At 38.2% G+C, this 25811-nt stretch overlaps 1 protein-coding gene across 5 annotated transcripts; it reads right to left on the bottom strand.

Annotated features, from left to right (window-relative positions):
- Positions 1-4744: 4744 nt before the first annotated feature.
- On the bottom strand, positions 4745-25692 carry BROX (BRO1 domain and CAAX motif containing). 5 transcript variants are annotated; one of them, XM_081225439.1, is made up of 13 exons: positions 25389-25692; positions 21654-21755; positions 18754-18860; positions 18319-18415; positions 15348-15443; positions 14252-14324; positions 13140-13245; positions 12345-12434; positions 10740-10825; positions 9822-9903; positions 9371-9521; positions 7993-8152; positions 4745-6998 (listed from the first exon to the last, which is right to left on the bottom strand). In XM_081225439.1, the coding sequence occupies exons 2-13, from the start codon at positions 21752-21754 to the stop codon at positions 6912-6914; spliced, it is 1236 nt and encodes a 411-aa protein (XP_081081565.1). In that variant the 5' UTR covers position 21755; positions 25389-25692; the 3' UTR covers positions 4745-6911. The 5 variants fall into 5 exon arrangements, with proteins under 5 accessions (XP_081081565.1, XP_081081569.1, XP_081081568.1 ...); XM_081225443.1 differs by having other exon boundaries at positions 21654-21770; positions 25397-25692; XM_081225442.1 differs by having other exon boundaries at positions 21654-21761; positions 25398-25692.
- Between the last annotated feature and the right edge of the window lie 119 nt (positions 25693-25811).

Raw genomic sequence — 25811 nt, 5'->3', positions numbered from 1 at the left:
AAAATTTGGTGTTAGAATTTGTTCGGTAGATGACAAATTAATACAACTAGCCTTTGTGCTGACGTGGAAAGGTTCTCTTGCGTTTGTCTTACAGGGCGGAACGAATTTGAGTTGTGGGAAGGTGAGTTATGTTTACATGTGCAGCATTAAATAAACCCAGTGGCCCTCAAACTTGTCTTCATGTTAGGATTATCTGGGAGTCCTTTTTTAAAATTCCAAGGTCAGGACACACCCGAGACCCACAGTCTATTGGGGTGGGACATGGGCCTCAATTATTTTTGAGGCTGCCCTGGTGATTGCAATGGGCAGGCCAGTTCGGGGACCAGCGCCCGAAGGAGAGCGGGAAGAAATGTGACTTCTAAATTGAACAGACCTGTGGGATTTCCCTGGTGGTGCAGTGGTTAAGAATCCTCCTGCCAATGTAGGGGACATGGGTTCGAGCCCTGGTCTGGGAAGATCCCACATGCCCTAGAGCAACTAAGCCCGTGCATCACAACTACTGAGCCTGCGCTCTAGAGCCCCCGAGCCACAGCTACTGAGCCTGCGTGCCTAGAGCCCGTGCTCCGCAACAAGAGAAGCCATCACAATGAGAAGCCCGCGCACCGCAGTGAAGAGTAGCCCCTGCTCGCTGCAAGTAGAGAAAGCCCGCGTGCAGCAACGAAGACCCAGCACAGCCAAAAGTAAATAAATAAATTTGAATTGAACAGACTTGTGATTTAGTCATGTGGTGTACTGCAGAAAGCTCCAATAGCCAAGCTTGGGCTAAGAAGTCTTGTTTTTTTTTTTACAGGAGGATTTTTTTTTGCTTTCTGCTTTCTGAGGCCTCCCTGCTTTGCCCCCAGCTGAAAAGCTTACACATCAAAAGTTTAAGAATAAGCCCTAACAGTCTCATTATAGTCAATTTACTCCTTTCCAGACCATCTCCCAAGTCATACATTTCTGAACCAAATGAAGTACCCCAAGCCCCCATTCACCTGGCTCACCCCTGTTATATTACAGACTAGTGCTATCTGTTGGCTTTCTGAAGAAAACAGTAGTTTCTGTTTTTCAAAATAGTGTGCATGAAACTGACATATTCATCTTTAAAACCAGAGGGTTCAAAAGGAGCAGAGTGGGCAAGAGAGATGGGGGAGGAGGAGGGGAGGGGGGAGGGGGGAGGGGGAGGGGGGAGGGGGAGGGGAGGGAGAGACCTGGCTTACAGTCGATTTAGTGAATGCTTTTCTGCCACCTAATGGACATTTCAGGATATGCTATGCAAAATTCATCTTTGTAATCACAGTGTGTGTCAATATAGAGGGGGCTCAATACTGAACTGTGTGGAATCTACTTATTTTTATTTACCAAAATCTTGGGAGCGTTGCCAACTTCACACCAAGTACCTAGACCGGGATGTTTTGGAAGTGATATTTCAGAGGGTCAAGTATTCCCCACAACATGCTTTGTAACTGTTTAATTCGTAGGAGAACCTTTATTTTCTTCTTTGAAAACCCAAATCTAGTTTATCAAGGATTGTTCCCAAGTATATAATGTAACTAACATGCCGTATAATCTCCCTGACCTTTCAATATTGGAGTACACCAGGGCTCAGCTCTTGGACTCACCTATTCCTCATTTGGTCCTATGGCTTTTTTAAAAAAAATAAATTTATTTATTTATTTTTGGCTGCATTGGGTCTTTGTGGCTGCGTGCAGGCTTTCTCTAGTTGTGGTGAGTGGGGGCTTCTCTTGTTGTGGAGCACGGGCTCTAGGTGCACGGGCTTCAGTACTTGTGGCACACGGGCTTAGTTGCTCCGCAGCATGTGGGATCTTCCTGGACCAGGGCTCAAACCCGTGTCCCCCGCATTGGCGGGCAGATTCTTAACCACTGTGCCATCAGGGAAGTCCCAGCCCTATGGCTTTAAATACTATCTACACACACATTTATAGCCAACATTTTTATCTCCCTGAATCTCAGATGCATAGATCTACCGTCTACTTGACGTCTCTTCTTGGACGGCTAACAGACAACTCAGTCCATGTCTAAACCTTTTGCTCGTACTTTCAGTGCACCCTTCTCCTTCCTGAAACTAGCCCCCCCACTCACCCAGCTCCCACTCACACACTCACATCTACTCTGGCAGTCTTCCCGTTTCAATAAATGGTAGCCCTATTCTTCCAGATCCTCAGGCCAGAAACACTGGAGACATTCTTGATTCTTCTCCTTTAATCACACTTCACATTAAATCCAACAGGAAGTTCTCTGGGCTATTGCCAGAGTCTTAATACCACCACTCCACTGCCACCATGCTGGTCGAAGCCATCATCTGTCACCTGGATTATTGCAGCAGTCTCCTAATTGGCCTCCTACCGTCTACACTCAAAAAGCAGTCAGAGTTGTTAAATGTTAAATCATACCATGTCACTTCTCTACTTTAAACTCTCCAGTGGGTTCTCGTCTCACCCCGAGTAAAAGCCAAAGTCCTTACAATGGCCTACAAGGTTGTAGATCTGGCCCCAGTACTTTTCTGGCCCCATTTTGTACGATTGATACCTCCCCCCTGGGCTGTCCCTGTCTCATTCCAGCCACTGGCCCTCTTACTGCCGTTCCCTGACCACACAGGCTCTCTCCCCTGCAGGGACCTTGTGCGGGCTGTTCTCTGGATGAGTCTGTCTTCCCTTAGACTCTGTTCCCTCACTTCCTTCAGGTCTTTGACTCGAGGTCTTCCCGGGGCTCCAGTCGTTCAAAGAACCAGCCGACTTCGTTCACCCCCACCAGCACTCGCCAGCTTACGTCATTGTTTTGTCTCCTTAGTATTTATCAACATTGAACACAATCTATATTTCACTTACCCTGTTTTTGCTTCCGTCTTCCCTTCCTTCTCTGCCCCGCCCACCAGCCAGGGTGGAAGGGGTTTTACCTGTGTGGTCCCTGCTTTATTTACCTTCTGCCAGTACAGTACCTGACACAGCTGGAACTCAGTATTTGTTTAATAAATGAATCATATGGTCAGTTCACTTCAATGGGTGGGGTACTACATAATAGATTGGAAAAATAAAGAGAACAGTCTTATAATTGTCTTTACTTCCTGATGTTAAAATGGCTACCTTATAATATTTTTTCATTACACTTACACACTCATCATTTCATTTTAATTAACTCCTTCACTGAAACACAGCATCGTCAGCACTATCAACAAAATAACACACTAGTTCTACATCTTGGCATTTAACTGTGCGAAGGTATAATACCTCAAATTTCCTAGAGTTCTTCCAGTTTTCATTAATCAAAAGAAAAAAAAATTTTTTTTTTCAAATGAACCAGGTTAACGTAGCAAAGAACCGGCCCTGGGAAACTACCAAGAGTGCGTCAGCCTTGTTTGCCTGGGCCTGCGGTGCCCCCTCCTCCCTTTCCCTCTTCCCCTGAGGGCGTCTGAAGGCTGAGCCTCTGGTAAAAGCAAGGATGGGACAGTCAAAGCCCCACTTCACAGGGCAGCATTCACTGCCAGTTTCTCCACGCCATTTCACCTGAGGGGATGGGCCCACTCCAATTGGTGACTCACCCCAGGCAGGCAGAGTGAGGCATTCTGGGGAGGATATATGTGAAATCTGAATAAACAACACATGTATAAACAAACCACTGCTCCTCTTTGAGAAATGCTGACACAACATCACCTGGCAGGACTCTTCTACCTTTATTTTCAGTATTAGACCATATACATGCACCCAGCCACCAGGGCTAAGAGTGACATTACTGACATGCCTGTCCTATTGGGGTGTTTCTCAACTTTTCCTATATCATAGCAGATGATCTAGGAAATTCATTGTTTGACATTCTGGAGGTGACCAGCCTGGGAGCTCCAGCCACCTTAGGCCCTGCCCAGTCAGTCCCAGAAGGCTGAGATCAATAGCTTGAGGCAAATGACCAGAGAAGCTCTCGACAATATCAAGCCGCTGGGTGATCGGACATTTTCTCTGAGGAGCACTCTTAGAGGGAGCTATGAGCTTACACCCACCTCAAGCACATCACAGTCATCAGATACGCTGAATCGCATAAGTGATAGCTCTGGCCTTTTGGGTAAGTATAATCCAACACCGCTTTCTGTTCCATAATTCAGAGTAGGCGCCCCCTCCAGATTAACTATTTTAATCCCTTTAGTTTACTACAAAAACATTTTTTAAAACAAGAATGTATATTCGAAGCAAATTACTCAAATATCAGATTAAAGTCTTTAGATACAAAAGTATAGTAAACCAAATGACACAAGTTTATTTTTATGCACATATCGAGACAAAAAATGCCTCATTTTCTAAAGCATGATTACTCTACAAGATAAGGAAATATTTCTGAATATGATCTTGAGTACATTTATATAGTACTGAAAATGCTACCTCAAAGTTTCCAAAGTACAAAGTTTTCTGCAGAGTACTGTACAGCAATAATGATAAGGTCTCTAGCTTAGCTCACTACCGTATACAAGACTGCAGCATGCTGAATAATACTGTGAATAAAAATATATGCAGGCTGATTGAAACCCTACTTCAAAATTAAAAGGTGGTAAGTACCAATAAGCATAAGTAGAAACCAAATAGGTCAAGGAGCGTTGAGTATTTAATGAATTCATGTAACATAAAACAACTGATGCAAATGCATCTGTCATTTTAAAATACAACTGTGAAGAAATATGATTTTACATTGTATTAACCTTGTTACTGGCTTAATAAACATAAAAATATTTATTGAAAAACAAATAAAAATTCCAATGTAATTGGAAGTAGAATCACTTTTATTTTCATAAATAAAAAGATAATTCAGTATATTAACAACACTTTTAGCAGGATATGTTAGCTGTCGTTATCTGGTTTAAACTAAGTATGCAATAGTTAACACAAATAGTTACATCTATGACATTCATGCAACTTCTTTACATTTATTAACTTCCCCAAATTTCGAACACGATTCCAAAGAATATTATATATAATGGGATAGTTAGTCAAAGTGTCACCTTTGTTGAGTCAACAGAATATTTACTATCTGCTTATCTTAAAGTTGCCAATTATTGATTAAACGTAATACCAGTATTTACTGCACTTTACAGAAGCACCGAGCATATTACATGTTTTCATTCCATATATGGAAGTATGACCCATAAAAATGTCAATATGTGAAATGGACACATATTGTGTCAATAAATTTAGCCTAGTTACTAAATTTTCAAATGTGAAAATTCAGTAACTAATAAGCACTAGTTTCTAAAATAGATCTTACAGGCCAAGAGTAATAAGCTTACGTCAAGTACGGTTTAAAGTTTTGTCAGTAAATGGCATAGAGCACAAAAATACAGGGAGATTGAAGTGTTTTTTCAATAAACAACAAAATAAATGTCTGTTCAGTTATTACTCCACTTATTCTGAAAACTGCAGCTTCAAATATTAAATGTTATACAGCAAGGAGTAATTAGCATTTCCATATATCAAAAAAAAAACACCTCACTCATTCTATGTAGCTTTTTTTCCCATGAGTATAAACTATGATTTAAGTAATCATTTATTTGAACACAATATTCAGATAGGCATAATCTATTTTTCATAATAAAATGTTTATTCCTATCTCAATACTTTACGCAGATTTTACTTATTTCTCACAGAATTGCTGTGTGGATTCAAAGGTTTATCTATGTAAGTGCTCAGCACAGTGCCTGGCACAGAGTAAGCTCTCAACATACCCTACTATTACTACTTCTATTATTTGAACCAATGTGTCATTTATAAGAGAAAAATTAGGTGATGCCCCAGGAGAATAATCAAAAGAAGATAAACCTACGTGTGATTTTTTTTGTTAAAGTATTATGTATCCACTATTTCCCAGGTTTGTGTATATACTAAACTATTTCAAATATTACAAGGTATTTTTAAGATATACTGTACCTGTTTGCTCTCTAAGTTTCTGCTATGGCCTTTGGCCTAAAGCAATATAATTCTGACAGGATAAGTGTATTAGAAAACTATATAAAAACCATGTACACTGAAATCAGGCAACAAAGGCATTTTACTCTAACTTCTGTAACAAAGTAGTAGAGATTTACCAGTGTAATTCAGGACAACCGATCTTATTTAGGCTTAAAGTTCTTTCTTTTCATCATGCATTATTTGACTTCTGCAAAAACATTTTCACTCTGTCTTCTCACACAAATACTAAGAGCTGTTACCAAGTTCTGTCCCCTAAGTAAAAAATCCATTAGAAAAAAGTACTTTAAAAAATATTGTAGGTTTGCTTACTGAGACTGAAATGAAGTACAGGGCTATCAGCATAAGAGTAAGCTCTTAAATGGTGGTACCTATCAACACTGATCTGTAAGTAAATTATAGATTCTAACATGTATAAGGGATTTGGTATGAAGATTTTTTGATCTTTAACTAAAAGTGATTTTTTTTTTCCTCAACCACGAAAGGTAACTGACACAGAAGATAACAAGTCTGTGCTACAACTGACATAACGGAGAGGGGTAAAAAACCTTGTCTGTTAAAAACTGACTCCTGTCATTCTTCTGGTATCAAATAAGAGGAAGGAAAATAAACTTTGTTTTGTGAAGATAGAAAAACACACCTGAAACCACATGATTCTGCCCTATAGTGTATTAACCTGAAACTTACTACTACCCAGAGTTCAGGAAGAAAAACTCAACCCCCAAATATGCCCTTTAGAAGCACAATAAAAAATTTTCACAGGTTGTCCTGATTAAAAAGGAGTTTGGAAACAAAGCATGAAACATTTCCACTGTGTTAAAAATCAAGAACAAATAAACTGAAGGCAGATTCCCTCTGAATGTACTGAATTAATCTATAGGCTTCAGAGAAATCATTTCAAGAAAGATGAAGTTCCATGGTTTATCTTAGCTGGAAGAAAATTCAAAGTGCACACTGTATCAATGTATTTTAGGAGATGTAGCACCCAGTGTCCTTTTGAGGCTTGATATCTGGTTCTTTCACAGGTTTCACCACTTCTTCTGGTTTGGGTTTAGCCTATGGAGAAAGAAAAATACAGTGTAAGTACATAAACTAAGATCTGGAAAACAAACACTAGATCTATTCCACTTCAGACTAATATAAAGATGATATACTAAAAGGCACAGCACGGAGACTAACAAAGCTGTGCCAGAAGCTACATACAAACCAATTCAATTAAAGACATAACAGGAAAGCAACATTTCAGTGCAGATGAAAACCTGGATGGGTAGGCAAAAATCAAGCTAATGGTACTCTTACTCTTTCTGAGGAGGGAGAAACTGAGCCATCAACCTGTGCACATGGAACCCTCAAGTTTGAAGATTGTGACAGTAACAGGCTACCTCTTAGGACATTATTTAAGAGGCTGAACAGGATGAAAAAAATGTTATTTTAAGGAATAATGGGGTTTTAGTATGGGTAGGAAATTATATTAAAAAACAAAATTTCAAGGAAGGAGCTATGGCTACAAAATAATTCCCATCCCTTTTTTCACAGGCCCCCTCTCTTTTGGTAGCCAAACCTCGAAATTTCCACTTAATCTACCACTTGGTTTAGTACACTAAGATGTACTTAGATATAAATGAATAAAACCAGTCTAATTTTACCCCTGGATGATGTCACAGCATGTTGAAATTAGGTCAAATCTTCAAATACCATGCACTATGCTAAATCAAAAACAGCATTGCTATAGCAATATAAACATGGATGAGCCATCCTTTTTAGACCTGTCCTCCCACACTCTTCTTAAAGGAGGCTCTGACGAATTGTAAAAAGGCAAGATAATGTGATGAAAACAACACCAGTCAACTATGTAAAAAATCAGAAGACAATTAGCACCTAGAGGTTTACATCTGAAAGAGTTCAGATTTTACACCAAGCACTGTAATTAGCTAATTTAACATTTAGACAAATATATGCATCTATTTAAACAGAGGACAATATCAAACCGTGAAGTCTGAGTTCTCTTTTTAAAGTTTCGTGAATGAATGGAAAAAACCCAGTCTCGTACACTGTCATCCTTGGGTCTCTGGGTGAGATCAAAAGCAGCCAAGGTTTCTGGTGTCCAGTGCACGCTTGTAGGAGGAAATTCAAAAGGTACAGGTTCCACGAGACCATAAACTGCTTTGAGTTCCAGTTGTGGGGCTTCTGTTGGAACTTTTTGAAAGTAACTGCAAAAAGCAATGGAAACAGCAATTCATTCAGTTATCTGTTAACTATTTGAGTGTCTATTTACGTCCAAGACCCTGTGCAAGGAAATGACAATTTAATGATGAATTACATAGAGAACAATTTCCTGTCTCACGCAGTTTACAGATGAGTAGGTGACAAAGTCAAGAAACCCTGTCAACAACTGTGCAATGTAACTGAAGCTACGAGGGATGTAGAGTGCCGTGAGAACACAAAAGAGGGGCAGTTAAAAGAGGGGCAGATTTGGGGGGTCAGGGATGCTTTCCAAAGGAAGTGATAAAAGTTAAACTTGGCACGTTCAAGGATGTGAAAGAGCTCAGCATGACCAGATGCAGAATATAAAGGGAAGAATGCGAGAGACAAAAAGCAGGGACAAAATTAATTCTACAACCTCCATAGGTACTGATCTACAGTTTGAACAACACTGATTTAGTAATGGAAAACTGCTTGACAGGCCTAGAGAGAACTGACAGAAAATCAACTTCCCTGCTTTATACATGGCTGAAAACAGAATGAGATGAGTATGCCAAGAGAAGGTATGTATATATAACACACAGAGAAGGAATGGCAGGAAACAAAGGTAAGAGAGAGTTAGGACAGTAGAAGTGAACTATATGTTAATTCATGTTTGAATTTTTAAACCTGTTTTTATATGTTATCATCAAAAGCAGAATAAAAGTTAGGTCTAACACAAGTGAATTCTATCACCAATTTAAATAGAAAATTAATGCTCAACTTCAATGCAACTTGATATAAAATGTATGGGAATAGAGACTAACAAACTGTGATATTATTAAAACAATACTATTATTTAAACATTATAAATACGTTCATCCCTCGGTATCTTCGGAGGATTGGTTCTGGGACCCCGGCAGATACCAAAATCCACAGATGCTTAAGTCCCTTACATAAAATGAAGTAGTATTTGCATATAACCTACGCACATCCTCCTGTAAACTTTAAATCATCTCTAGGTTACATATAATACCTAACAGAATGTAAATGCTATGTAAATAGTTGCTGGCCTGCAGCAAATTGAAGTTTTGCTTTTAAGGACTTTCTAGAATCCCCCCTCCCTGCCCCCCCCCATATACTTTCCATCTGCGGTTGGTTGAATTGCAGATGTGGAACCCACAGAATACAGAGGGCCAACTGCACATACTATACCGATTACTAAAATCATACTGAGCTGTACTCACATAAATCCATTTTCTCTCTGACATTTTTCAAGGGTGTTCTTCACAAGATTTCCAAGCTTCCTAAAGAACAAGTGTCCTGAAGGTTTGACTGTTGGTCCAGGGCCTTTGGTTTCTCCATATTCTTTGCATAATGCTTCTGCCTTTGCATAAACTGCATGTGAAAGGGATATACAGTCATTTGATTATAATTATTGATTATTTATACTAAAAAGGCTATTAATCAGAGATGCTCTTTAACTAGTATAAGAGCACTACCAACAACAGTATAAGGGGTAGGTAGGTATTTTCTACAAGTTCTAGGTTTTCGAAGCACTTTTTTTTTCTCCAATTACTTCACTGATTCTCATTCCCTTTCATGAACTCTGCCAAAATCTCTTTTAACTGCCCATTCCCTTTATGATTAAACATTAGTTTTTAAAAGAAGAGTTAATATTCTGGCAGGAATACTTACATTTTTCTGCCTCTTGAAGAGACCTGATTGCTTCACCACATTTATCACTAGCCAACAAAGTCTGACCATGATAACAATAAGCCTGATAAAAGAAACAAATTTTTATTCATTCTCTCCTCAAATGATGCTTTCCACTATCATCGTTTTCTATATGCATCAGACAAAGAAATGCCTTTGTCCATTGTCTGAAGTATCAATGCAGTCCCTTACATCTCTTTACTTGAATAAGCTTCCCCCCATCTCTGTTGGTATATAAAGTGGAATTATGTCAAGCCTTGAGCCAAACTAGCCTTCTAACCATGGACTGAGAGCAAAAACTATTTGCTGAAACCTGTTTTTAAAATTAGGGCAGAGGGGATAAAGGAGGGAAATTAGTGTGCTAATGCAGAGGGAGACGGAGGGAGGATTTGAGGTTAAGGACTAAACAGGTCTTAAGAAAAATGTTACCAGGCTGGAGTAGAACATGCTTATTCTTTAAATGTCTACCATCAATGCAGGGATTGCACATGGTCTTATGCAGTGTGTCTGAAAACAGATTATAAGGTATAAGAAATCTTATTTATGATTCTTCACCAACCCAGGTGATGCACTGTATGGGTAAGTCTTAAGATGAGCATTAGTAAATATCTTTCTCAGTGAACAGGATGAAACGAGAGAACTCTCATGAAGTTTGCAGAAGGTTCCAGCTTAAAAGCGGGTTTGAATCAAACAGTAATTCCATTGCTATAACCCAGCTCCACATCATCTCCTTCCACTCGCTTTACTCCACAATGGCTGCACTGACCATCAGGGAACATTTCCTGAGAGCTGTCCCTTATCTGTAAAATGCTAACGAGGAGTCAGGCGAGATGACAGAACTGGTGCTCGAGGGGCTGGAGAGAGAGTAGTTTACATTGTTTCTGGGCTAAAAATACTTACATAAGCTGTGTAGAAACACATTTTCAAGTGAAGATATTTTCTCCATTTAGCAGAGTGTGAAGGCTCCAAACTGGATAAAGCATGATCTAAAGTTACATTTTAAAAAGCAAAATATAATTTCACCCTGATTCACTAGGAGACTTATAGCTTATGTGTTCAGATGCTAAAAGCAGCATGCCATTCAAGTCTAAAACTCAAACATTTACACTTTAAAAATCTTGCTTTATTTAAAGTGATTTATTTAATTAATTAATTTATTTTGATTTCATGGTTAATGCAATTCAAGTTTGAGATAATGATAAAAATAGCAATGACTAAGAACTTCAAAGTAAATATAAATACTATTACAGTATCTCTTTCCAACCTTTTTCATAATACAGCAATGCCAAGAGTAGTCTAGTCACCCAAGTCAGAAGCAAGGATACTCTCCTAACCCTCATCCACCACCCCATCCCTGCATCTTGTATAAAACACACATGCTCATATATCCTGCCGAACACCTTTTGGATGTATTTCTTCCTCTCCATTTCCTACTCTGCTATCTTTGTCAAAACCTTCATCATTTCTTCCATAGTACTTAGGAAGAAATGATTATAGTCTAAGTAGAGTCAGCCTACTACTCCTTCACTAGTAAGCCCATTTCTCATCTTGCAATGATAGGGACCTTTCTTAAATTCAAGTCCAGTCAAGTCAGATTAACTTTACTATACGTTTTAAGGGGTCCCAAATACCTACCGAATGAAGGCCAAACTTCTTAGACAGGCTTACAGACCAATTCATAGCCTCACATATGCATACTTTTGTAACCTTTGCTCCTAGCTCTCACCCTGTTTCAGCTAAAACATGTCTCACAGTCCCAGAATGTGCTAAGTTCTTTCTAATCTCTGTACATACTACAGAATGTTCTACTCTTCCCATATGCTAAAGCATCCCAGCAAACCTAGAATTTCTACTTCTATTTCAAAATAAGGCTAAACCACCACCCTCCTCTAGAAAGCCTTCTCTAGCATGCCCAGATCCTTTAGGTTTTTATTTCACCCCTGTAACCACACCTTATTTCATGCTATAATAATGTGGTTACATGTTTGTCTCCTTCCCTAGACTGTGAATCTGTACACCCAGCAACTAAAAGAGTAACCATGTCATAAATAGAAACATATACATGTTTCCTAAATAAGTGACTGAAAAGAATAATAGTTAAGGAGAAGACCTGAGTGCTAGTCCCAGCCTCCCACCTGCTAGCAGTTAAATTACAGTTTAGTTTTATGTTAATTCTCTGGATTTCAGTTTCTTGTCTAAATAAGGATAGTAACTACAAGGTTGTTATAAAGACCAAAAACATTTCAAAAGAAAAACAGCTGTTTAATTATTAGATGTAACTGGTTAAAAAGGATAGCATCGTCCTTTTCACTAGAAGTTACGGAGCATATTAACCGTGAACAGCTCTAATTCTTTTATTTTCTTTTAAACAAGATTAATAAAATAATGCAGCTATTACTACACCTTTGCAAAAGATGAAACAACCTGAGAGTCCTTTTGCTTTGCTTGTTCCCTACTAAGCCAAGAGCTTAATGTGAAAATCTAAAGACTAAAAATAGAACTTACCAGCTCTTTGATAGAAATTGGCTGTTTCATATGCCAGGGCAGCAATTAGTACAGGAGCATGTTTCAGTTCAATTGCTCGAGCAATTGTTACTATAACCAAAGCACAATGAAGTGAATGTATGATTAAGTTCACTTGCATTTACCGTAAGTTCAATTATAATAGCAAAAGACAGTCTGATAACTATTTGGGATTTTAATACAGTTTGTTAAAAGTTTTAACGTAAAAAGCTACAGAAAATGCAAACATAAACAAGCAGAAAACACTGAGCTTGTTGGTTCTGATACCACTTCCTTAAATAAATCACTAGCCAATTACTAATCACAGAAAACCCCTACTACAAAATCGCATGATGTAAGAGGAAACAAATACTTCCAGGGCACTGGAGTTTGAAATAAAGAAAAACAAAAGCCAACAAAGTTTCTTTATTGTTTTCACATAAGTCTTCATTTATTTCCTGCCACTGAAAGGCAAAGATTTCAAGGTAAGCCAAACAGTGGAAGCAGAAAAGAAATGAGCACGGTAGAGTGGGGAGAAAGATGAGTTATAGACTTAATTTTATGCTACCAGAAATGGCGTGAAATCAAAATCCTCTTAAAAAAATTATTAAACTGTAAGGCCTTTTCCAGCTAATGAAAAATGAAGGCAAATGCTAAAGGTAAAAATCAATTTTTTAAATTCCTCACTATAAATTTCTCAAATCCTGAAACTCAATTCCAGCTAATTCTGATTTTTTAAAAAAGAACTAAACGCCAATATAGACTTTCTTAAAAAAAATCTTACAATATTTAAGATACCTTCTTGAGCTTCGGCTTGACATTGAATAATGTAAGCTTCTATGAGTCGTGCCTCTAAATCCCTCCCCTTTTCTGCGGGTGTAATTAGTTTTGGGATATGACTTTCCTGAGAAAGAAAAACAAACAAAAAAACAAAACAAAGAAGCCAAATTTTATTTTAACTCAGCTGTTAGAAAGAAAACTGAAGTTATGAGATATTCAATTTGGGGATTTATCAGAAATACAGGGTACAAACAAAGATTGTGTAAAACAGAGCAATGTTAAGCTTACAGAGAATAAAAGTTCCTGTACACTAAAACATTTAAAGCTTTTTATAAATTTTTGTAAAAATAAGAAATTCAAGAGCAAAATTTGGGTCATAATAAATTGCTTAGATATGCAAGTCATATTAACTTAGAAAATGTTTAACTGAAACGGAAACCAAATTTCCCTTTTGCATGACAGCCGGAACTGTTCATTCACATTAATAATAGTAGATATAAGGAAGACTACAGTTCTGTAGCTCACTCAGGATCACAGCTTTTTCATCACTGTAAAACTATCTTATCATGAGAAAATGCAACACTGGCCTCCAGGAGCCTTCAGTAAATAGTAGTTTAATTAGAATGGGGTGGGGGTAATTCTGGTTGGAAAATATGTTAGTCTTTCCCCTAATTCTCATCACGTCTCCAGGCAATTTAATGTAACTAGTGTGTACTGATTGCCCCGCTGGCATTTTCACTGAAATACAGAGAATATACTCAGAAAATTTGGTTTTGCAGAATCATGATTGCTCCTGGCAACTGCTGCATACAGCAAGGAGAAATGCTCAGAACTATCAATTTTTGTGCTTTGTTTTCTCTCATCTTTTCAGAAGAGACCGAAAAATAAGCAGTGAAGTACCACTTGCATCGTCTAATTGTAAAATCCACTGATGATTTTCTGAAGTGGAAACACTTAATATTCTGTAATTGGCTGCACTCATCAACAAGGTACTTAACATAAGGGAAACAGAACACATATAGTTCTTTCTACATGATGAAATAATTCCTTCACCCCACCCCGCAAAGAATGAAATAAAAATTATTCAAGAATTAAAGCGTTAAGAATATATTTTATTATTATTATTTTACCTTTAAATGTTTAAAAATCCCAGCTGCAATTTTTAAGCTTCGATGGACTTCTTTTGCTTCATCCTCTGTTATGCTGAAAGATAGTGGTTACATTAGTTACAGGATGAATCCTGTTTCTGGTATTAAAACCAACAACTAATACATTCTTATAAAACCACAGAAGTTAGTCATTTGTGTTTTTCACTACGTTTTCTTCCTTTTGACACTTAAAAAACTAACAAATGCACATGAAAAATATCCAAAGAGAAGATACTACAAGTGAAAAAGAGAGCTCCTGTTTAGGGGTCTGGACAAAGGCTTCTTGTTTTTCCTTCCAGATAATCTTCTGTGCATAAACAAGCATAAAAATCAATATACATTTAATGCATGCACATACTTAAAAAACACATACATACACAATATTCACCACTCTGCTCTTGCTTTAATCACCTAAATTACTTCAGAGACAATTTTACATCAGCACATACAATTCAACTCCATTCTTAAATGGCTGCATATTATTCCCATGTTCAGGTGCATCACAGTTGGTAGTTGCCAGTTTCATATTGCTAATATCCAGTTGTACTATTATAAAAAATGTATTTCAAAAAAACCCAAAAAACCCCCAAAAAACTGTATCTCATTTTATTTCACAGTTCCTTACTCTTTCAAAACATCTTTCACATACTTATAAGGCTTTGTATTTTTCTGTGAATTGCCTGTTTATGTCCTTTGTTTATTTTCGATTTGTTGATCTTTTCCCTGTTGATTTGTAAAAGCATTATAAAAACAATTTGTCATATGCACTGCAATTTATTTGACCTATCTGTCATTTGTTTTCTAACTTTGTTTATGGTACTTTATGTGGTCAAATAGTCAACGCTTTTCTTGGTTTGGGGTTTTATTCAGAAAGACCACCCCCATGACAAGATTATTAAAAATTTTTTCCCTTTTAACCGTGGGCTCCATAATTCTGATACTTAAAATATTAACTTTATGAGGCAACCTTACATTTATTAGAAGTGATACTTTTTATCAGTAGCCTAGACTTTTTAATAATGAAGCTCCATGTTTGAAAAATAATACATATGCACATAACCCTCCCCTTTTAACTTACTTTTCTTTTCCAGCCAGTCTTGAAGCATATTTGGTATACCATAAAGCTACATTAAATCCCATGGAAATTAATTCAAAAACAGCATCCTGCTGGGCACTAGAATTATAAACATGATCATTAAGTACTGTCAATGACTGAGACATCTCTATACGAAGCCTGCTATACATCTTACACAAAATCATAAAGAGCTAAATGCTAACTGAAAAAATGAAGAGTCCTTGTGTTTAATATAGGTTGGGAGGTAAGACACAAGCACACACACACACAATTAACACTGAATGACTAAACATAACGGTCCACGATGTACTTCATAATAGTAAACATGAGAATAGTAGTTCCCATTCCCATGAGAGTATTCCCATGAGAATAGTTTTAAAAATACAGATTATTGGAACTTATCCCACAAAGAAAGTCTGGGAAGTGCCCGGAATCTGCATTTTTAACAAGTATCCAGTTGATTCTGGAGCAGGTGATTCTTACACCACATTTTAAGAAAATGGATTTCAGAGGAGAGATCATTTCAGGCTAGAATGATTAAAGAAGGCTTAATGATATAAACAGAGTTTGAATTGTGCCTTGAAAGATGGCTAGAAGGGAAGCAGGACATCCCAGATGAGGGAATGATGCTGTTAACGCACAAGAAAGGATAAAGATTTTTCTGGTGGCAGTAACCCAACTAGCTTGATTGAAGTTGCCAGTTCATAGAGGGAAATCGAGGAGGAGGAGAGCAAAAAGCCAAGCTGATGTGAAACTGTAGAAGATTCTGAATTGCAAGCCAATTAGTATACTACAAAGAGAAAGGTCTCAAAAATAAGTGTACTTTATATCTTATTTGTTTCCTTCAGATTCTATAACTAAACATGACACAAAGATGGCAAAAAGCTCACAAAGCAAATAAGATATTTTTATTCACTGTTGTTCTGATGAGACCCTGAAAATTCTTTATACACATTATCTCACTTATCTCAAATGATGAAGTAAAAAACCTGAAGTAATACCCTTATTACACATATACTAATAAAGATACAGAAAAATTACCCAAAGGGAAGAAACTAGAATCACGATTCTGCTTTGTATTTTTTATTTAATTGCTGCCTCCAACTTAGCAGGAATAGAGACATGGAAACTTTTTAGATTAAAAAAAAAAAAAGATTTGTTACAAAACATGTATTTCAAAAATACCTTATATACTATCCTGTTTAATATACATTATAACATACAAAAATATGACAGTTATGAACAAACTTCTTAAAACAGTTTACCATACCAAAAAATTTTAATGCATAGTTTAACAGCTTATTCTTTTCAGCACTGGGAACTTTCCAATGAATTACATCTACTAATTACATCTAGTAATTCTGGTAATGGTGATCTAAGAGGTATATCTAATTTATAACTTTATCTTTAAATAATAAGATAGTTTTGCTAATTTTTATGGAGTCTCATGAATAACCCTCTCCTGTTTACCCTTCGTTTATTTCAATCTGCCTTGCTCCCAAACACTCCATTTCTATTGTACCACATCTAGGTAGTAGTTAAGAGTGTATACAGTTGAAAAAATATTTTTCAGAAGATATACTCACAGCACACTTTTCATTGAGTAAGTAGCAATCAAGGATTAAATAACTTAAAAATCTCAGATGTACTGAATACTCAACATTATAACTTAAGGCCTTTATCACGTAATTCTTCACTGTCTCATAAAACTATGCTGAGAAATGCTGTCACAAGGAATGAAAACTTAGCATGGTGGGGAAAAGTGCCAAATTTATGTATACAAAACACTTTAGAATCTGCCAAAGTTTTGTAATGTAACAATGGTAGAGGTTTGATTCTTTAAAAAAAGTTTTTAAGGAAAATATTCCTTAATTTTAGATGAAGTACGAAGGGGTAACATAAAGAAAAACAGAAAATGAGGACTTACTTGGAAAACCTTGGTATCACAGAATATTAAAATTTGCAAAGGACCCACAGTCCACAACTTCCTACCCAATTTATGAATTCTATTATATACAATATTCCCAAGGAAGGAAGGAAGGAAGGAAACTAACATTTATTGAATGTCTATTAATGCCTGGCATTACAGCAGCCCCTTAATACAAAATTTCCTATTTTGTTCCTCACAAAAGCCCTATACCTGTAACCCCAACATACAGTTGAGGAAGCAGATGTTCACACAGGAGAAGCTCTGAGGCTGATCTACGTGTGTATGAATCCAAAGTCCACACTCCTTCCACTGTAATGCCTGCCCTGATTGTTTGGCAATCCCCATTTCCTTCCCTTCTGATTTTATAAAATGGTTAATTCTAAAGCAAACTGAGATCAAGATATATGACTATTTAAACAACCCAATGGTGTTTAAAAAATAAAAACAGTAGTTAAAAATTTAGCACCATTATGATCAGTTTCCTGTTATAATTAGATCTAACTAGTTTCAAGTGAACGATGAGAAAGTTCTGAGGGGAAGCTTTTAAAAAGAGCAGAAACAGTGAAATTAGGAAGAAAACAAATACAGTACTGTCAGTCAAAAGAGTATGGAGCTGGGGTGGAACTGGGGAGAAAGAGAGAAAGAAGGAGATTGACCAGAGACATCTGAACTATCCATCAGAAAAGGAGAGTAGTGGAGAAAGCAAAGTTCTGCTCTGCTTGGACGGAAGCAAAGACCAAAATCTAGGTTTGGGTTTCAAATTCCCAAACCATTCTTTGTGTGTTATTAAAAGTCAAGGCTGCTCAATCTAGTTAACATTTATATTGATTATCTCAAAAATGATTTGGTCCAGAAGAAACAAATTCTGTTTGTACTTAATAGACTGCATTAGGAGTTTAGGTCAAAAGTTTTACATTAATTTCCTGATAAGGCAAAATGCTGATCAGACTTACATTTTACTTCTTCCACACAGAGGCTATGAGTTAATCACTAGCTAAACAATTACAAAAATGGCTTGAATTTAGTACTGTTGGTGCTGCTTACCTTGGAACCTGTCCCTGTAATGTATCAGTCCACTTGAAATTTTGAATATATCGTAACTTGCTTTCCTGGGTAGATTCATCCAATGAGTTAATGAAACCTATAAAAAGGTAGAAAACGTTTTCAGTTTTACAGGAAATATCACGTGTCTGTTTAGAACATTTTTCGGAGAATGACTTTTTCAGATACCCAAATGAAACTCCCAGCCCCTCTATCCCCTTCTCCTAAGGTAACATAATATGAAATACGCACACATTTAATTTTCAAAATGTTAGAAAGACCACATACTACCTTTACATTTTCACATTTCTGATACTCAAGCATACTGAAGAATATAACCTAGAAGACTAAACTATTCAAATTTGAAAAGTCTAAGAATCAAATATGAACTTCTACATAGTTGACTTTTAAAAACTTAAATTGATTTAACTAACTAACCTTGTAAAAGTGAAAAATATGAATCTGCTGCATTCTTCATCATTTGTGGATTACAGTTCAAATCAGTGAACAATTCAAGCAGTCGTGCTCTAGATGATCTCAAGTCACTTAAATGAGACAGAAAGAGATAGCAACGTTAAGTAAACTGTATTACAATGAATCTATGTAAAAGTGGCTTAAAAGTTTCAACTGTAAAAGCTTAAACACACACACACACACACACACACACACACACACACACCCTCCTCTAAGATATTACTAAGTATACAGGAATGAATTTAATTAGAACTAACACTGGAGGTAAGTGAAATTTCTAGTAATAATTGTTTTAGAAGTTGTACTAAAATAAACTCAGTCCAACTAAAGGAGCAAATCATGAATACAATTATATAATAAAAATACACAGCAAGTTTTAATTTAAAAAAATCAAACTAACACAAGCTTTTAAGACGGGAGGAAAGAATTACGAATAAGTAAATTAATCTGACCAGTTCACAATAGAAGTTTTTTGAAAAATGGAAATTTAACATTTGTACATAATTTCCCCTTAAAATTTCAAAATTTGACATTATGTCAAAATGTACTTAAGTACAAAACCATATTTTAAAATTGCATTCTATAATACAACACACACACAAACATGCAAAAACACGTGGCCACTAGTCATTTTAAAACTGCTCCCTCGTCTCCATTCTCCTTTGCTTCTCTACAGCAATAAATGTTGCAGACATTTATTGTTTCTTTCTCGAAATTCTTTTCTCCCTTGATTCCAATAACGCCAAATTTTCCAGATTCTCCTATCTCTAAAAGTTCCTTCTCTATCTTCTTCCATGTCCCCTTCGTATTCCCACCTCCAGCAACGTTCAGTCTTTGGCTTTCTGCTCTTCTCTCTTCTGAGGTCTCATCTACGAGTATAACTTTACATCTAATCCTAGATCTACATTATCAGCTCTAACTTTGTCCTGTTCCAGTTACACATCTTCTTTCAGAAGGCAACTTGCTTAGTGAGGGATCCAGAAATCATATTACATGGACCATGACTAAAGACAATTGGGTGTAAATGACTAAAGACTAAATTTAAATTGTAAGCACCAAGACAGTAGGGACTGTATACCCAGAACTTAGTGTCTGGGATAAAGCATATACTCAAATATTTTTGTCGAGTGAAGTAATACTAACATTTCAAATATTTTAAGATTTAGAAGGACTGTAAGTAGCACTGATGTTTAGAAAGGAGCACAAACTTAAACCTGAATGGTCTAGATGGAATGTTTATTGGTACCAGCTCTAAGGAGGCTGATTCCAAGAAAGTATATAGTAACAACTATATACAGCTGACCAAAAATGGGATGGGCTACCTTATGAATCTGTCATTGTTGAGTTATTTAATTAAAAGCTGGGAGGGGTAATTCTTGGACTCGGAAAAAAATCTGTTTTCTTTTTTTTTCCTTTTGGCCATGCCACACAACATGTGGGATCTTAGTTCCCCAACCAGGGATTGAACCCGTGCCCCCTGCATTGGAAGTGCAGAGTCTTAACCACTGGACCGCCAGGGAAGTCCCCAGAATTTGAATCCTTAAGGCCTATTCTAGACTCGAATACTTTGCTAGCTATTTCCAAGTAGGCATTCAATCATCACCTGCAAACCAACTTGCGGAAAATTATATTCATATTAAAATGACAGAATTTGAGAAAAGTGTACCTTAGAAGTATCTAATTTAGGTTATTAATTTTACAGATGAGTAATTTTACAGATGAGTAATTAGTAAGAGACTTGCCCAATGCTACAGATAAAACAGTTAAGCTGGGACCAATGTCTAGGATTAGGCGTTGGCAAACTACAACCTGTAACTTGTTTTTATACGGCCCACAGCTTAATTTTGCAAAAATGAACAAAGAAGAATATCCAATAGTGACTGTGTGTAGCCCACAAAGCCTAAAATATTTACTATTTAGCCCTTTACAGAAAGTTTGCTGACCCCTAGTCTAGATCAACTTTTTGCTTCAATTACTTCTTTTCACAAAAAGTAGCAATTCTCTTGGTTTTCCTTTACTGGTACCACCAATGTCTTGATCATCTAGGTTCTGTATCTCATAGACTAAATGAATCCTTTTCAACTTTCCAGAGCAAATGAGACATCTGGCCAGTTGATGTCTCCTTCGAAATCTCTCTTGCATCTATCTCTTTTGTGCCAGTTAAACTGCTCTACTCATACTCCCTAGAACAAAGGTTTACCTAACAGGAATGACTTTCTCCTCTCCCTTCTTACTATCAAAGTCAGGGATCAGCAAAGGGCCTGAAGATAAATATTCTAAGCCTAGTAGGTCATAAAGTCTCCCCTGGGAATACTCAATCTTACTGTACAGAGGAAAGGCAGCCATAGACAATATGTAAATAAGTGGGGGGGGCGCTATGTTCTAATAAAAACTTATTTATGAAAACAATCATTGGGCCAATCTGCAGGACACAGTCTGGCAACCCCTGATCTAAGCCATACAATGCATTTAAACCCCAGCTCAAGTCCTCTCTCCTACTGAACACTCTGAAGGCCATTTCAGGTCATAGGGACCTCTCCCTGCTCAGAACTCAATTAATTTACTAGCTGGCCAATGAACAATATCCATATATGACTTTGTGGAGTCTCTTGTACTGTTGTAACATATAGCTTAACTCTTTAATTGTGACTGTTTAGCCTCTCTGGGACTCATTCACTGACCTAAACTTGAGGACCCAGTTTAAATAATCTATGATTTAACTTTTCACATGTCATTTATAAGTTTATAAGGAGTCTAAGGTTAGGGACAGTGTGTTACATACTTCTGCATTGTGCATGACCCTAAAAAAGTACCTTGTATCCATGGGTGGCTCAATCAATACTTGTGGAGACTGACAAACTTACCTGCAAATTTTTGAAGCAGCAGGGCCAGTGACTACGCCATAATAGTTAAAAGTGACAGGAGCTGTGGCTTTTAATGGGTTCCTATGAAACCAATGTGTCATTCTCTCCAGGTGTTTCCTATTGACAAAAAACAAATGTATAAAAATTAAAGATAAAACATTTAATGAGCAATGTAAATCACATTAAAATATTTTTTAAAGTAAAAGTTGAAAATTACTACAGGATATATACATTTTAATATAAAACATATAAAACAGACATATACATAAATAAAATGCTTCACTGCCATACATCAATCTTGTTTTAACTGTCTGTTTATAGCAGCCTATGTTTATTTTTTTTTTATTTTTTGCTTTATAACAAATTTAATCAGTTATACATATACATATGTTCCCATATCCCCTCCCTTTTGCGTCTCCCTCCCACCTTCCCTATCCCACCCCTCCAGGCAGTCACAAAGCACCGAGCTGATCTCCCTGTGCTATGCGGCTGCTTCCCACTAGCTATCTACCTTACGTTTGGTAGTGTATATATGTCCATGCCGCTCTTTCACTTTGTCACAGCTTACCCTTCCCCCTCCCCATATCCTCAAGTCCATTCTCTAGTAGGTCTGTGTCTTTATTCCTGTCTTACCCCTATGTTCTTCATGACATTTTTTTTCTTAAATTCCATATATATGTGTCAGCATACAGTATTTGTCTTTCTCTTTCTGACTTACTTCACTCTGTATGACAGACTCTAGGTCCATCCACCTCATTACAAATAGCTCAATTTCATTTCTTTTTATGTAGCAGCCTATGTTTAGATCAGGCCTATTAAAAAAACAGCATTTGTAAATGTGCTCACAGTAACTGCAATGTTGAATATATTGGAGCAGTAACGTTTAAACTTTAATGTGTATAAAAATCACGTCGGGGGGGCTTCCCTGGTGGCGCGGTGGTTGAGAGTCCACCTGCCGATGCTGGGGACACGGGTTTGTGCCCCGGTCCGGGAGGATCCCACAGGCTGCGAAGCGGCTGGGCCCGTGAGCCATGGCCGCTGAGCCTGCGCGTCCAGAGCCTGTGCTCCGCAACGGGAGAGGCCACAACAGTGAGAGGGCCGCATACCGCAAAAAAAAAAAAAAAAAAAAATCACATCGGTGCAGGAGGTGGGGGCTTCTTGTTAAAATGCAGGTTCTAATTCAACAGTCTGGGGTAGGACCTGAGATGCTGATGCTGCTGGTCCCCAAACTACACTTTTAAGGAGCGGAGTACTTGACTTTGGTTGGACAGCTGCGAATGAGAAGAGCACAGGAGCAGAGGAAAGTGATTCCGAAAGAGGTTCAAATGGTGACCCTTATTTAGACTGCTAAGATTACTGGACAGAAATAGGTTTTAAATTAACTGTGTCTCCCACATGATATTGCTGATGCCAACCGATTGGCTGTAGCATCTGTTCTATAATAAATATACTTTCCACAGAATAGTTAATATGAATCAATATTTTCATGATAAAAAACCCCACATGATACTTGATCAATAATATCTATCCTTAAAATGGTAAAAAATGGCCGAATTATGAACATATTTAGCATGTGTAACTGAAGAAACCTCAGGTAGAGTTGGAGTTGGGACAGGCCTGTAGGGGGAGCTCTCAGGTCCCGCTAGGAGACCTCAGTTAACAGGAGAGAAGTAAACCTACATCTCTGACAGGAAGGTACCTCTAGGTTACTATCAGAAGGAAGAAGAAAACTTCTCTCCATCCATGGCAGCTCAGCCAGTCAGACTGTAGCAGGCCAACCAATGAGAAGCCTCCATACTCTGGACGCCCAGGTTCCTCCAATGGACTCTCTGGTTATTACAGCCCCTCCCAACTCTCCCCTTTTCCCTATAAAAGCATGTTCCCCTTGCTTGTTCTCTGTATTTGCTTATGGTCACCCATCTTTGCATATCGCTGATTGTGATTTCTCTGCTGGTCCCTAATAATCTCAGTTTTGTTGGTAAAAAATAAAATAAATAAAATAATAATAATATCTATCCTTAGAACATACTTGTGGTTGACAAGGGGGAGGGCAGGTAGGGGAGGGAAGGACTGGGAGTTTGGGATTAGCAGATGCAAACTAGTATATACAGGATGGATAAACAACAGGATCCTACTGTAGAGCACAGGGAACTATATTCAATATCCTGTGACAAACCATAATGAAAAAGAATATGAAAAAGAATGTATATATGCATAACTGAGTCACTTTGCTGAACAGGAGAAATTAACACACTGTAAATCAACTATACTTCAATAAGTTAAAAAAAAACAATGTCTATCCTTAAAAACCAAAACATTTAAAAAACTACCTAAGTGAAATGCCAACTTAAAAAAATTAACTTCCACACCTTTCAGGTTAAAAAAGAAAAAAAAAAGGAGTGTGTCACTTGCTTAAAAGTCCTTGGGAAGATAGTGAAGATAATACAGGAAGGTGTAGTTGAAGACTTAAATATGGCAATTAGATTTCGGGAAGTGGGAGACAAAATCGGTAAGATTTAATTAATTTGAAAGCATTATATACAATGTTGTCCATGGATTTTTCTTATCGGGGAAAAAAACGTGAGCTGTACAGTGTAAAAAATATCTACTTTATGTACCTCCCTTCCCATATTCATGGCAAAACCGGCTTTGGAGAGCACCAGCTATTTAAGGATGAGGAAACGCACTGTGTATTCAATGAAAAATTGAGCAAGTTCATTTGAGTAACTCAAAACATTTAACAAGTCCTTCAAAAATATATAACCTTCTAAATATCATCCACGTAAATCTCCTTTATAACCTAAGTAAACTAATACTGCATCTCCGTGCATATAAACCAAGCCTCCCAGAGACAATGGCATACAGTACACTTGACTGTGAAATACTCTTTTAAGGCGGCCTCCCACGTCCTGGATGAAAATGTCTTAAGTTCTGTATATCTTTACCTCAGGACCGAAGACGGCAAGTACCGTGTTCTCTACCCCTGCCCAATCTGTCCGGTCAGAGACCCGCACTCCAGTTTTCAAGAATTCGAAGGGCGGGGTAGAAGGACGACACACCCACCTGCAGGTGCAAGGAAGGGTGCCTTTGAAGCCACCAGCACAACAGTCGGATCGAGGCTGCCACCTAACCCGCTGCCACAGGAAGAGTCAGATTACCGACAAGGGTTCTCCACTCCGGAGACCCTAGGTCCCGCGACGAACCTACCGCCCCCGAGCTCCCAACGTCCACTTCCTGTTTACCACCCAGCCTCTTCCTCCCGGGCCCCGTCCGGTTTAACGCCGTTAAGACCTTGCGCAGGCGCACACCTTAGCGTGCCCCTCCTGAACAGGCATTTTCGTGGAAAGCCGATACTATCTACCCGGGAGAGGCGGGCAGAAGGTGCCTAAACAAACTCCTATGTAGCTCTAAGACCCTCCCCCCGCCCCCAACTGCTAGTGGAGATGCGGGCAAGGCGATTCGGTGAATCTAGCTTTTAATACCATTGATTCGTGGGGCTAATGTGAATTTCTTTCTCTCGTTTGTTTCAAGGCACTTTTTACACAGGTTCCATAGACTCCCGGATAGTGGTCCCCAAAAGTCTCCTTCTAGTGCCTTGAAACACTTGAAGGAGACTTTTGGGGACCACTATCCGGGAGTCTATGGAACCTGTGTAAAAACCTTGACCCTACTGCTTGGGACTCCGGGGAGACGACAGGGGTAGGGATAGTACTGGGAAACGCCCATCCTCATGACATACTTACCGGATTTCTCGATGTCTGTACAGCACCCCTCCAGAGGGAAGAAAGGCAGTGTCCGAGTCCGCAAACGAGAAAGGGAGGGAGTCGCAGAGCCCGGATTACCGAACTTGAGCGACGGAAACCAGGCCTGCGGGAGCCGATCACGTGGTCAGGGCGGCCATGACAGCTACCGAGGCGGCAGTGCGCGCCGCTCTTGGGTTGAGGCTGCCGCGTTGTCGCAGTCCCCTTAAAACACTCCGTTCCTCAGCCCCTTCTTAGATATTCCAACACAGTCTTTCCTGTTGAGCTGCGGTCTCCTCCAGAGACAAAGAGCAGAGATGGCCGGGCCTCCCACCCCGAGGAAGAATGCCTCAATAACAATGGCGGCCGCTCGGTGGAGCGGGGCGGCCTCAACCTAACACGAGGCGGGGCCTCGGGG

The sequence above is a fragment of the Mesoplodon bidens genome (genome assembly GCF_964165515.1).
Source record: "Mesoplodon bidens genome assembly, chromosome: 2".
NCBI lineage: Eukaryota > Metazoa > Chordata > Mammalia > Artiodactyla > Ziphiidae > Mesoplodon > Mesoplodon bidens.
This window is presented reverse-complemented; position numbering and strand designations above follow the sequence as displayed.